Source organism: Phyllostomus discolor, chromosome 3 (genome assembly GCF_004126475.2).
Source record: "Phyllostomus discolor isolate MPI-MPIP mPhyDis1 chromosome 3, mPhyDis1.pri.v3, whole genome shotgun sequence".
In the NCBI taxonomy this organism is placed as follows: domain Eukaryota; kingdom Metazoa; phylum Chordata; class Mammalia; order Chiroptera; family Phyllostomidae; genus Phyllostomus; species Phyllostomus discolor.
The window spans coordinates 98,763,130-98,777,516 of NC_040905.2; the positions used below are offsets into that span (position 1 = coordinate 98,763,130).

General features: G+C 52.2%; 1 protein-coding gene across 1 annotated transcript; it reads left to right on the forward strand.

Annotated features, from left to right (window-relative positions):
• The first annotated feature begins 4,481 nt into the window (after positions 1-4,481).
• ASL (argininosuccinate lyase) lies at positions 4,482-14,302 on the forward strand. Its single transcript, XM_028513777.2, has 16 exons — positions 4,482-4,671; positions 7,589-7,783; positions 8,200-8,283; positions 8,543-8,599; positions 8,742-8,839; positions 9,992-10,069; positions 10,153-10,230; positions 10,612-10,664; positions 10,985-11,047; positions 11,228-11,342; positions 11,469-11,553; positions 11,664-11,723; positions 12,000-12,083; positions 12,905-12,985; positions 13,152-13,258; positions 13,362-14,302. Exons 1-16 carry the CDS (start codon positions 4,660-4,662, stop codon positions 13,504-13,506), a joined length of 1,395 nt encoding a protein of 464 aa, XP_028369578.1. The 5' UTR covers positions 4,482-4,659; the 3' UTR covers positions 13,507-14,302.
• Positions 14,303-14,387: the final 85 nt, after the last annotated feature.

The window sequence follows — 14,387 nt, forward strand, 5'->3', positions numbered from 1 at the left end:
GGCCCCAATAATTTATTTTGCAGTTGTTGGGTAGCATGTTCTCTAAGTGCTAATTAAATCAAGTTGGGTATGATTTCGTTTAGATCTTCCATGTTCTTGATTTTCTATGTACTGCTCCTGTCATTACACACATAGGGATGTTAATAGAATTTTCAATTATAATTTTGGATTATTAATTTATTCCTTCAGTTCTGTTAATATTTGCTTCATATATTTTGTACTGTGTAACTAGAAGCAGATCCATTTAGGATGCTTAGAACTTGATGATAATTTTAGAAAAATCCTCACCTGATGATATATTTATTGATTTGATTTGATTTTTTAAAAGTTGTATTTATTGTGGATTGCGCACAGGCTGCAAACCAGGCATTGCAGGTTTGATTCCCAGTCAGGGCACATGCCTAGGTTGCAGGCCATGGCCCCCAGCAACTGCACATTGATGTTTCTCTCTCTCTCTTTCTCACTCTCTCTTTCTCTCTCCCTTCCCTTTCCAAAAATAAATAAATAAAATCCTTTAAAAATATTTTTAAAAAATAAAATAAAATCAATTTTTTTTAAAAGCTGTATTTATTTTTAGAAAGAAGGGAAGGGAGGGAAAAAGAGAGGGAGAGAAACATCAATGTGTGGTTGCCTCTCACATGCCCCCTACTGGGGACCTGACCCGCAACCCAGGCATGTGCCCTGGCTTGTAATTGAACTGGTGATCCTTTGGTTCACAGGCCAGCACTCAATCCACCAAGCCATACCAGACAGGGCTATTTATTGATTTTAGAGAAAGGAAGGGAAAGAGAGAGAGAGAGGGAGAGACATCAATGTGAGAAAGAAACATCAATTGGTTGCCTCCTATACACACCCTGACCAGGGATCAAACCCACAACCTAGGTATGTGCTCTGATGGGGAGTCAAGCTCACAACCTTTTTTAGTGTATAGTACGATGCTCCAACCAGCTGAGCCCCCTGGCCAGAGCTACCACTTAATGATTAATTGGCCCTCTTATCATTATATAATGATCCTCTATATCTGGTAATATTACTTGCCTTACTTTACTTTGTCTGATATGAATATATCCACTCCAGACTTCTTATAGTGTTTACATGGTATATCTTTTCTATTTCTTTACTTTTTAACTTGTCTTTATATTTTAGTGGATTTTTTGTAGACAGCATATAGTTGGACATTACTTTTTAAATGCATTTTAACAATCTCTGCCTTTAATTGCAGTGTTTAATCCATTTTACATTTAGTGTAATTTTTTATATACAGTTAACTTTTGAATAATATGGGTTTGAACTGTGTGGGTCCACTTATGTGTGTTTTTTTCAATAAATACAGTACTGTACATGGATTTTCTCTTCCTTATGATTTTAAATAACATTTTTTTCTCTAGCTTACTTTACTGTAAGAATACAATATATAACACATGCAACATACAAAATATGTGTTAATCAACTGTCCATGTTATCAGTAAGGCTCCTGGTCAACAGGAAAGTTTTCAGGATGCAAAAATTATACACGATTTTCAGCTGTGTGGGGTTTGGTGCCCCAACCTCAGCATTTTCAAGGGTCAACTATAGCTTTTTTGTTTATCATTTTGCTATTTTTTTCTGTCTGCACTTGTGTCATTTATTCCCAACTTCTTCTGGATTGAGAATATTTTAAAAGTCCATTTTAGGTCCTGACCAGGTAGCTCAGTTGGTTAGAGCTCATCCTGATACGCCAAGATTGTAGGTTTGATCCCTGGTTGCAGCCTATACAAGAATCAACCAATCAATGCATAGGTAAGTGGAACAAAAAGTCAATCTCTTTCTCCCTCTCTCTCTCTCTCTCTCTCTCTCTCCTCACTCTTTCCCTTCCTCCCTCTCCCTTCCTCTGTCTCTCTAAAATCAACAATTTTTTTAAAAGTCCATTTTATCTCCTCTATTGGGTTTTTAAATGTACATTGTTTTTTGGTGTTTCTCTAAGAATTACAGTATGAATCCTTAACTTATCCCAGTTTGCCCTGGATTAATATTATACCTCTTCATGTATAATGTAAAAACCTTACAACAATATAATTCCATTAGTATCCTCCTCCACTTTTATAAAACTAACAATATATTTTTACTATTTTTAGTTGAAATGGTCATTTGTTTTTAAAGAAATTAAGAAAAAAGAAAAAAGTCTTCTATGTATAGTTGCCTTCTCTGGTATTCTTTATTCCTGCCTGTAGACCAAGTGTCCTCTTGATGTCATTTCCCTTCAGCTCGAAGAACTTCCTTAGCATTTCTCATAGTGTGGGTCTCCCGGCAATGAAATTGAGCACCTGTCATTTAATAAGGCTTGAGAATTTGATCCAACCACAGCCACTATTTTTGTTCATCATAGGATTCAGACAACACTAGCACCCTGGCAACAAATGCACCCCTGTCCCCAAAGCCCCACATCCTCATCCTGGCAGTATAAAGGGAGCTGTGTCTGATGCACTGGTAACAGACTGGCCACTGGCAGGCACACTTCTCTGAGCCTCTCTTAGAGCCCCAGAGGTTTGCTCAGGGATGTCAGCTTTTTCAGAAGGAACTCAACTACTTACCGCTTATGAGTCATTTATGCTAAGGATACTTCATGTCCACTTTAGGACTCCTTTGATAGGTATTCTTTTTTTAAAAAAGATTTTATTTACTTTTCAACAGAGGGGAAGGGAGGGAGAAATAGAGGGACAGAAACATCAATGTGTGGTTGCCTCTCAAGCACCCCCTTCTGGGGCCCTGGCCCACAACCCAGGCATGTGCCCTGACTAGGAATTGAACCAGCAACTCTTTGTTTTGCAGGCTGGTGCTCCATCCACTGAGCCACACCAGTCAGGGTAGCCATGTTAGGTATTGTCGTTACAGCCCTGCTCTCAAATATTTTTCCCAACTCCTTTTCCAGCCTCAATTCATTTGCCAAAGAGTTTGGCTCCTATATATTGCTGGATATTCAGGAAGGTGACTCATTTTGCAGAGTACAGCTAGCTTTCAGGTTTGGCGTCCCAGGAATGGATGTCAGGCCTCAGACACCAGCAAGTAGATCCTAGGGACATGCTATATGCTCTTAGTTTTCAGGACCACATGGGTTTCTCACAGGCTTTCCTGTTCACCTAGTGGCCTTCTGGGTGTCACAGAGGTAAAATAAATAGATGAGGTCTTACTTCCAAGGAGCTCATGTTTGTGTGGGAGAGAAGTCCCAGAAACCACAAGTAGGATGCTCCCAATTCAGGAAATGACTGTTAGATGCTCCTGTGCTCAGGATCACTCGGTAGCACCTGGATCTGGCATCCACCTGAATCAGCTGAGAGTCTCCCAACATTGATGATGCTTGGCTAGAATACTGGTCAACAAACAGGAGGTTGCAAGACAGTGAGGGAAGAGCATTTCAGGCATAGGGAAGAACATTTAAGAAGGCTTGAAAAAGCCTGATACATTCCAGGAAGTCCACTCCTGAGTGAGGACTAAAAACCTTCAATCCACAAGCCATCCCAGACACTGGTCTCTTTGACCTACAGGAGCAAGACCAAACTCTTTCCCTTGACATTCAAAGCCCTTCACAATCTTGCCTCACCTTACTTCCCACCTCTCCTCCCCAGCCCCATCCTCAAGCCCCTGACCCTTTGTTTATAGCCACTCTGATTGTTTCCTGTTCTCCAAGCAGGCCATTCACGTTCTGACCTCAGGCCTTTTCCCAGGCTGCTCCCTCTGCAGGGATGTTTTAATCTTCACTGAGCTAACTCCCACTCATCTTCCAAGATCCAACTCAGGAGACATTTCCACTGGACACCCTTCCAGGACAGGAGTTAGAGACTGTACCTCCCGTGCCTAGAACCCAGCTTGTTGACTAATTAGTTAATCATGTCAAGGAAATCTTCCCTGAGTATCCAAGATAGACAGCCTCTCTGCTCTGTGCTACCCTCTCTGACACCCTGCAACCACTGCACACCTTGTCCATGCTTTGTTAAAGCTTCTTGAGGCAGGTGTCATTTCTAATGCCCATTCCTTTTTCTTCAACGTCTACCTATCCTTTTTCTTCAACTCTGTACCTACCAAACAGGAGGTGCCTGGTACGTGCTTCTTGAATAAATGATCGCCACGCAACTATACATATATATCTTGTGGGCCGGCGTCATCGCCTCTACCCGTAGCAGGTGTCTACTGTCCGCAGCACGGGCTGCCTAGAGCAGGTTGTTAAGCTATCCCCTTAACCACACCCTGAGGCCGCTCCACCCACAGTCTGACTGGGGATGGCCCCGCCCACAGCCGGTATTGAGGGGCGGAGGCAAAACCCACCAGTCCTTTTGGGATTGGTGCAGGCGCCACCAGGAGGCGGGGACAGACGGCTGCCGCTGACGCTCTCTCCGCCAGAGTACCCCGCTGGCGGCAGGCGAGGGACAGACAGCGCGACCGGGTGCTGGTGAGTGAGTACATGGCGTCTGGATGAGGGGCGGGATGGGCGGGTCTGGAGGGCACCTAGGACTAAGTTGCTGATCACGTCCGCCTCCCCAAGTGCTGCATGCGGACCCCGCCTTGTGGGACCGAAGCCAGCTCCTCGCGCAGGACCCTGCCCAGTAGGCTGAGTAGATCGTCAGTCCGGTGTTGTCTTCCAAACCCGCAGGACCCAGGCTCCCGGAGAACAAGAAACCACCCAACATGGCATCGGAGGTGAGTGGGATCTCGGTGACGCCTGACCCCGGTCCTGCAAGACTCCAAGCGAGGGGAAGGGGCGTCCTGGGGGCCAGGTAGAGCCGTGAACCGCTCTCGAGATCTCCTGTTGCCGGCCGCCCCCTTGGTTACTGTCTTTACTGACTACAGGCAATAGTCACTTTCCAGGGCCTGGGAGAGACCTTTGCCCCTCCTGCACCCCTCCCCAGACGGTCTGCATGGCAAACCCACCAAAGCACACTTCTGGGAAGGCAGTCCTGACCCGACCTCCTGCTATGGCAATTGTCCCTGTGTAGCAGAATCCACGTGACTCTGGCCTGTGGAAAGAGCCAGGAGGTAGGGGACCATGCCCTGCGGTCCCAGTGCCCAGAAGTTTCCTCTGTTCCCTAGAGCCAAAAGACTCTTGTGTTCTTTTCCTGAGTCTGAGGCACAGATTCCTTTTCTTTGGCCTTGGTTGATTTAACTGGTGAAAGCGGGCAATAATAGCTGTCTGCCTCCCCCTGTAAGGTACTAGAACATGAGGTCATTGCTTCCAACTCTCACATAAAAGGGGCTGTTTGCTTGATGTCATTGGGCCGGGAAAGCAGGAGGTCTGGGTTCCAGTCCCTTCAGGTCCTCATGAGCTGGCAAGTCACTTCCTCTCTCTGGACCTATTTGTGATTCTGAATAAATGGGATGAGAATGCCTGTGCTGCCAGCTTCTAGGTGCAGGTGGAGGGCTGGGGGCAGGGCCTGGACTTTGAAGCCAAATGGACTTGTTTTCTGAAGCAGTCATTTGACCTCCTTGAACCTATTTCCTTATTTGTTAAAAAGGAGGTGACAGTGCCCACCTCTGGGGCCATAGAAGGGTATAACATCACATATAGAATGCCTAGACAGGGTCAAGCAATAGTAGGTGTTCAGTAAGTGGTGGCAAATTATACTCATGGTTAACAACACTGTTGTTCCTTTTGTACCTTCTCAATTAGCTATTGCTTGTTTATTCCAGCCCAACCCAGTGCCCCTGCCCCTTGCCCTAAAGGGATCATCCTGACCCAGATGTTTACTGGCTTAGAGCAGGGCCCTCTCCCATCACATTGGGGTTTCCCCTCTCCTCAGTGCCCAGGCTGTGGCACCTCATTCTAACATCTTCCTGGGTGGGGTCCTTTTAAGCCTGCCAGTGGGGTGGGAGCTTGGCCACAAAGCAGAATGGACTGCTTTCAGGATACGAGAGTGCCAGGTGACCTCTGCCTGCCCTGGGCAGTCCTGTGGGATGGTACTAATTGGTTTGGCTGCAACCCCACTTGTTAAGTAGCTGTTATTACTAACAACCCAGGCAGGGAGTCCAAGGACCTACTGGGGGAGGTGGTGCCAGGCCTCTGGCTGAGGGGCAGGCCTGCTCTTCATCCTTACTGGCTGGCCCTGGCCCTCTGGCCCCAATAGTCGGGACTGGGGCCCCAAGTGGTGCCTTGCTGGAAATCAAGGCTTGCTGGGGCTGCAGAGGGGTAAGGGGCAGGCCCAGGTCAAAAGGCTGAGGGGGCGGAGGCTACTTCTGCAGAGCAGAGTTCTCTGGTGTCCAAGGCTGCAGGGCACCGAGGGGTCAACTCACAGCCCTGGGCCAGAGTGTGGTGGAGGCCCATGATGCACACTGGAACCGAGCTAAGGTACACCCTAGCTCTAGCAGTCCTCAGTTGCTCCTTTAATAATACCTGAACTATTGAGTCCTTACTGAGTGCCAGGCACTGTGCTATGTATGCACTTAGCAAATTGTATCACATTGATAGAGGGGCAGTCCTGAGGCTTTGAGAAGTTATATAACACACCCATGGTCAGGTGGCTAACAGAGGTCTGAGGCAGAGGATGACATGTCCCCAGGGGCCATTTAAGTCCCACTCCAGAGAAAAGATACCAGTGAAGTACCATGCACACCTCCACTCTGGTATACTCTCCTCCTAATCCTTGGCTCCCGGGCACTTTGACTACTTCACAGTTGTTCTGTCCCCTCCTGCCCCACCGTCCCATGCCCCGGTCTATGCCCTCTTTCAAAACAGAGGTGTCTCTATCCCATCCCTCTGCCCTTGGCTCCTCGGGGACAGAGGGTCAACTAGTGACCTCCTAGAAGGCCAGTGATAAGCTATGTCAGAGGTACTCTCCAAAGAAGTTTTGGTGAGGGGACCTTAGGTCCTGCCTCAAGCTATGGGAGGGAGATGCAGGTAACTTGAGCCTGATGGAGTCCCTCAGGTGGCTCCATGCCTGTCCCTGCAGCAAAAGTTCAGAATAGTCTTGCAGAACATGGGTTCAGAGCCTGAGCTGTCTTCAGACTGCTGGGCTACAGTCCTGGCTCTGCCACTCACCACGAGGGCAAGACACATCACTGCTCTGTGCTTCAGTTTTCCCCTCTCTGTAATGGGATTAGTATTGGTGCCTACTTCAAAGGGTCACTGTCAGTACATGGCCAAGCATTTAGAACAGTGCCTGGTAAACAGGGAATGCAGTGTTATCATTACCAGTATTACTACTAATAATAATACTGATTATTAATAATAATAACATTAATATTATTAATAATATTAACGTGATAATATGTTAGTATTATTATCATTATCATGGTACATCAGAGCTGGGTCCTCTGGATTCTACCTCCGTCAGTGGCAGGAACAGCCCCAGAAGTTCTGCTGTGGTCTCAGGGGTGCCTCATACCCTTCCACCATCTCCCTAGAGCGGTGACATGTGGTGGGAAAGAGCCCTAACATCAGTGTCCAGCCACATTCCCACACTCACTCCCTGAGTGACTTTGGGCCAGTGCCTGACTGTCTCTGAGCCTCAGTGAGACTGGCTCCCACTGCTGTCACACTCGGTTATCCCCCTGAGGGCCCTTTGTGAGAGGTGCTGTTCTCGAGGTGGGGCAGGAGATTAATTGCTCCTGCTCTCCTGACCAGAGTGGGAAGCTGTGGGGCGGCCGGTTTGTGGGCACAGTGGACCCCATCATGGAGAAGTTCAACTCGTCCATCACCTACGACCGGCAGCTGTGGGAAGTGGATGTGCAGGGCAGCAAGGCCTACAGCCGGGGCCTGGAGAAGGCAGGGCTCCTCACCAAGGCCGAGAGGGACCAGATACTCCAGGGCCTGGACAAGGTACTCTCCATGCCCCAAGGTCCATCCGAGGGCCCTTGTGCTTCCGTTTCTGTGGCCCTTGTGCTTCCGTTTCTGTGGCCCTGAGCATAGGTCACAGTGTCATCCCAAGCCCCTCACATCCCCTTGTGGTGATGATTCACCTAGAGTGGTGTCCTTTACCCACGTGCAGTGCTCACCATCTCTCTTCATCCTTTAATGCCCCTGTGGCCCCATGGCTCATGGGCAAAGGGGCACCGAACCTGAGATGCTCCCATGGGGTGGGGGCTGCACAGGCATGCCTGGTGGAGCACTCCCAGGATGCAGCTCCAACACAGGGACAGTTAGTGATCGGTGGGGGGGAGGGTGGGAACAGGGCTTGCACCTCTTGGCTGCTGATGCCTGCCGCCTGATCCCTGGGTTGCTGCCATCTGATACAGGTGGCTGAGGAGTGGGCCCGGGGCACCTTCAAACTAAATCCCAATGATGAAGACATCCACACAGCCAATGAGCGGCGTCTCAAGGTACGACTCAGTCCTGTCCCCCAGCCTCCCCTCTCGATTTTGCTCTTGGCCACTTTGAGTATAGGTACCATCATTCTGATCCCTTTGTCACTGGTAGAGTATGGGTGGGACCTCAGAACAGGAGGACTCAGCAGAGATGACAGAGACTTGGGCAGGACCAGGGGACCCTGGGACCAGGAGGGAGGAAGTTCACCCATCTGGGTGGACCCCACTGGGCCATGAGCAGCAGACTCTGACCCATGCCTCCCTCCACCCCAAGGAGCTCATTGGTGACACCGCAGGGAAACTACACACAGGACGAAGTCGAAACGACCAGGTGCTGTCGCCCCTCCACCCCCCACCCTGTGCTGCCCAACCCTGGGGAGCTGAAACAGCAGAGTGGGATCTCAGCCGCTGTCCTGGCTCCCCAGGGAAACCACAAATCTGTCTGCCTCAGTGCTACCTCCTCCCCTCCACAGGTAGTGACAGATCTCAGGCTGTGGATGCGGCAGAACTGCTCCACACTCTCTGCCCTCCTCCGGGAGCTCATCAAAACCATGGTGGATCGGGCAGAGGCGTGAGTCCCCTGGCGACACCCAGGTGGTAGAGAGGGCATGAGTGCAGCCAGGTCTCCTCTCCCCTAGGACAGACAGCTTGAATACCAGATCTAGGAGGCGGGGTGAAAAGGGTAGAGGAGCCAGTCCTGGAAGTATAGGGGGTCCCAGAACTCCTGGACTGAATGAGGCAGAACAGCTAGGAATAGGGCATTTCTTGTGGTGTCCCTGACCCCCCAACCAGCCTAGCACAGCAGACAGGACAAGCTCACCCTCTGAGGATTCATGAGTGGGTGGCCAAGGCACAGGGCAGGTGCCCTGAGGAAGGGGCCGGTGGTGCCTGGCGCAGACAGAGCCGCTTCTCGTCCCCATTCCAGCCGGCATGGCTGGCAAAGGACAGATCCCAAGGCTGCCTAACTCCAGCCTCATCCCAAAATGGGGTTCTGTGCCCTGGCAACTGAGAAGTCCCTGTTTGGTGTCAGGGACAGGGCTGACTCCTCCTTTTTCCCAACTCCCTGTGACCCCTGCTTCACAGACCTCACCCCCTAGGGGAACGAGGACCGTTGCCCTGTGGGGGCTGGGAGGAATAAGGGGTGACTGCTCAGAGTGCAGGGTTCCTTTTGAGGGGCAGTGAAATCTTCTAAAATTGATGTGGTGATGGTGGTACATTAAAGTGTACACTTTAAATGGGTGAATTGTGTGTGAATCGTGTCTCGATAAAGCTGTTTATTAAAGAAAACAAACCAGAACCACCATCTACAGCACCTTTGCCTCTGCCCCGCCTGCTCTGAAGTGCCCTCAGTTGTTCTGGGGTCCTTGGGAGCTTGTTACACACACACAGACGTGGCTCCCACTGCCAGGCCGTACCCGCTGTGTGCCTCCTCCCCAGCTGGTGGGAGATGCAGAGACCCGAGCTGAGGGTGTAATCCATGCTTGGTCTGGCCAAGCCTTGCCCCCTGGCCTCATGGCCCTGGCCCAGTCCTTAGGTTGTACTGCCCAACTTCTGGCCTCTTCTCTTACAACTTGCTTGTCCCCTGGAGATCCCTCATGCAGGCAGATCCTTGGTAGCCCTGCCCTGCTCTTCCCTGGAGGGGCCCAGGCCTGCAGGGTCCAGGTGTCACAGGCAGGCCCCACCTGAGCCCCTCAGGCACCCTGCTCCTACTCCTCCCCCGCAGGGAACATGATGTCCTCTTCCCAGGGTACACCCACCTGCAGAGGGCTCAGCCCATCCGCTGGAGCCATTGGATCCTAAGGTGAGTGGGGCTGTGGTGGAGGGGCTGTGATGTGGGGAGGGCCCCAGGCTGCCCTGACCTTCCTGTCCCCTGGCTCCCCACAGCCACGCCGTGGCACTGACCAGAGACTCTGAGAGGCTACTGGAGGTGCAGAAGCGGGTCAACGTCCTGCCCCTAGGGAGGTGAGTGAGGTCCCAGTGCTCCGAGTGGGGGTGGGGCTGCTGCCACAAAGCATGGCCCTTGGGGATTGACAGAGGGGAACAAAAAACCAGGTAACTGGCCTTCCCATCCAGGCTTCTTTCTGCCTGGGCAGGCATGACCCTGCATGGACCCCCAGTTCTAAGATATGGACAACCAAGCTAGCAAACGTGTCAGAGCAGGCCAGAGCTCTCCAGAGATGCTCCAGAGAGCCGGCCATGTTCCCTGCACAGGGACAAGTATTGGGCACCAAGCTGACTGGCCACAGCCCTGGCAACCAGGGCTCAGCTCTGGGTGTGCATGTGTGTCTGTGCCAGGGCCTCTTGTCAGGAGCCCTGGTCACTCAAAACCCCCTGTCCCCACAGTGGGGCCATTGCAGGCAATCCACTGGGTGTGGACCGGGAGCTGCTCCGAGCAGGTAAGCCCCCCTCCACCCTACCCTGGGGGGTCACTATCGGCTTCTACGGGGTCTTGCAGAGAGAAGGCAGGGGTCTGGGTGAAACCTTTGTTTATTACCTATGGACACTGAAGACAGAGAGGCAAGGTACACTCAGGGCTCCCGCCTCCTCTCCTGGGACCTGTACAAGGGACCCCCACCACACCTCCTCTGCCTCCCTACGTCTCCTCCCTGAAAGGGGGCCAAAGGGAGGTGGCTGGACACCCTGGTTCATGGAAGAGGAGGCCCCACTTTGCCCTCCAGCTCAGTCCTATTGCCTTCCCCTTTCCCCCCTTGTCCAGAACTGAAATTTGGGGCCATCACTGTCAACAGCATGGATGCTACCAGTGAGCGTGACTTTGTGGGTGAGTCCTGGGGGCCAGCCCGCTTATCCCCAGCACTGTGCCCCTCCTTTGTCCTGCAGTCCAGCTGCTGTCCAACCTCGTCTCACCCCCCATGTGGTCGACCTAGAGTTTCTCCAGGCTGGGTGAAAAGCCAGAGAGGCCTGGTGACCAGAGAGCCTGCTTTCCCTTCTCTCCCACAAGCCGAGTTCCTGTTCTGGGCTTCACTGTGCATGACCCATCTCAGCAGGATGGCTGAGGATCTCATCCTCTATGGCACCAAAGAGTTCAGCTTTGTGCAGCTTTCTGATGCCTACAGGTAAGGCTGCAAGCTGCCTTGCCCCAGCTCTGCTCCCACCAGCATGGCTTCCTTCCTCTCCACCCCAACCAGCCGACCAGCCAAGGGGCAGAGGAGCCCCTTCAGCTGCAGCATCTCTGTCCCCAGCACCGGAAGCAGCCTGATGCCCCAGAAGAAAAACCCAGACAGCCTGGAGCTGATCCGGAGCAAGGCGGGACGAGTGTTTGGACGGGTGAGAAGGGCAGGGAGTGGGGCAAGGCCTCTGGCTGACCCAAAGGGTCCTGAGGAAGCTTCTAGGACGGGCTCAGGGGTTCTGCCTCTTGATCCTTACTCTGCCCTCAGTGTGCTGGGCTCCTGATGACCCTCAAGGGACTTCCGAGCACGTACAACAAGGACTTACAGGTGTGAAACTGGCGGGGGTGGGGTGGGGAGTGGACAAGGGACCCACCTGCATATACACCACATACCAGTTCTCAGAGCTCTGGCACTTCCAGGCAGGGGCCCCACAGAATTGCCTCCTTCCATCCCGTGCACCCAGACTTTGCCAACCCGAGAGCTCTCTCCTTTCCCATGGTGCTGGGTACGAGTGGTGCTGAATGTTCCCAGGGGAAAGCAGTGGGGATGCCTCAGTAGGGGATGGGGCTGCTGAGCCCTCACCTCCTGCCACTTGTCTTCCAGGAGGACAAGGAAGCTGTGTTTGAAGTGTCCGAAACCATGAGTGCCGTCCTCCAGGTGGCCACTGGTGTCATCTCTACATTGCAGGCAAGACACGCCTCTTCTCTCCTTGGCCCCTGAACTCTGGGATGGGCGTGCCCGAGGGGTGATCTTGAGAGGAGGCGAGGGTGGGTGGTCCAGAAGACCTGGGTCAGGGGAAGGAGGTATGTGTTTGTTCCTGCCTTTGAGGAATAGTGAAGGGACAAAAGTTATGGAAACAGGTTAGACTCAAGGAGTCCCATCAACTGGCCTGACCAGATTTCTTTTTAAATCATTTTATTATGGGAAATTTGAGTATACAACAGTTGAGAAAATGTATAATGAGCCCATACATACCAACCCTCAGTTTCAGCAATAACCACCTCATGGCCACGCTTGCTTTGGCAGCTACCTTTACCCACTCCCTGCCCCCCCTTCTTTTGAACCAAATCCCCACCTTCCTATCACTTCATTCCGAATACTGTGACTGTAAAGCAGTGGTTCCCTCAGTGTGGTTCTGGGGCCAGCAGCATCAGCATCACCTGAGAACTTGACAGACGTATAGCCCCAGGTGTCACTCCAGGTCTGATGAATCAGACTCTGGGGGTGAGGCCCGGAGACTTGTATTTGCAAGAAATCCTCCAGGTGATTCTGATGCACACCAAACATAAAGACTTTGAAACCATAAAGGCAACACTGTATATAGCACAACTAAAAATTATCAACAATTATGAAAAGATGGCTTGCGCTGAGAGAGCAAAGCAGGGTGGGTAAGAGTGGCTCTGCCCAAGGCAGGAGACTTCCTTCCTGGCTGAGGGGTAGACCTGGAGCTGGCGGCTTCAGGCCTGGGAGACTACAGGACTCACCACTCCCCCACCCTCGTCCCCCAGATTCACCGTGAGAACATGTGGCGGGCTCTTAGTCCTGACATGCTGGCCACTGACCTCGCCTACTACCTGGTCCGCAAAGGAGTAAGTGTAGGCAGCTGGGGTGGAGGGGCAGGGGTGGGGTGGGGCAGGAGGGACACCCCCCTCCTCCCCTCAGAGGTGGGGGTGGTTAGGGAGGGCGCGGGCTCCCACAGCAAGCCAGGGAGCCCAGGAAGCCTGCCTCGGTGCTTTCTCTGCTCTGCACCTGCAGATGCCATTCCGCCAGGCCCATGAGGCCTCTGGGAAAGCAGTGTTCATGGCCGAGACCAAGGGGGTCCCCCTCAACCAGCTGTCACTGCAGGAGCTACAGACCATCAGGTGCAGCCCCCGCCCCTTCCTCTGCTGCCTCCCAGGGGACAAACCCAGGCCCCTGAGGATGGGGTGGCTGGGCTGCCCTAGCCCATCTCCTTCTTTTCCCCAGCCCCCTGTTCTCGGGCGACGTGAGCCACGTGTGGGACTATGGGCACAGCGTGGAGCAATACACTGCCCTGGGTGGCACCGCGCGCTCCAGTGTCGACTGGCAGATCGGCCAGGTGCGAGCACTGCTTCGGGCACAGCAGGCCTAGGTCCCCCCACCCCACTCCCAAATAAAGTGGACCAGAGAGGAGGCTGCTGCATGTTTCCTGCCTAGCCTGACTCCTGCAGCGGTGGGCTTTCTGGGGCCTATGGAGAGGCAGTGGAGGTCATCAAGGAAGTGGAGAAACTGGACAGGGATGGCAAGTCATGGGGGGCAGTTTGCATCTCATCAGAGCCTCTGTGCTGCTGAGACCCCACCCCCTTTCACTGTGGGCATCACAGTGACTTCTTGCCCTGGATGGCTTAGCAGCACTGGCCTCCCTGGACCCCTAGTGGGACCTGAAGGGCTTGGTTAACCCAGTCAGTCAGTTCCCGTCTATCCCTCCTCCCAGTGTCCCCTTGGCTCCCCTACTCCCACTCCCTCTTGCTTAACCCACCCTTCCCTGGACCATCAGGCACAATTTCAGGGCATCATGGGATATTGGATGTATGATGCCTGGCACTGGGTAAGCTCCATATACAGGTTAAGAGGACGCATCGCCACAGAGAGTGATGTGCAGGGAAATTCCCAGGCACTCCTGTGGAGGGTCACAGACAGGTGGTGCCAAAGTGGAGGGAGGGGTGCCACACTGAGTCAGCAAGGGGCCTCGGCCAGGCCTGGAGTACAGTAAGTGTTCAATAGCAGTGAGTGCCCAGGGCCAGTGGACATGCAAAGAATTCTACACAAATCTCACTAACACCCTAAAATGTAAATGTCTGGAATTTACATTTTATTAACAACAAAGATAAGCTAAACTCAAAGAAGAATGAATAAACCTTCCCAAGTGGTTCTGGGAGTAATGAAAAGACTTTGTAAGTTAAAGAACCAAAACTCCAGCAGTCCAACAGGACACAACACTAAATTACAAAAGGGGTCACACTCTGGGTCACA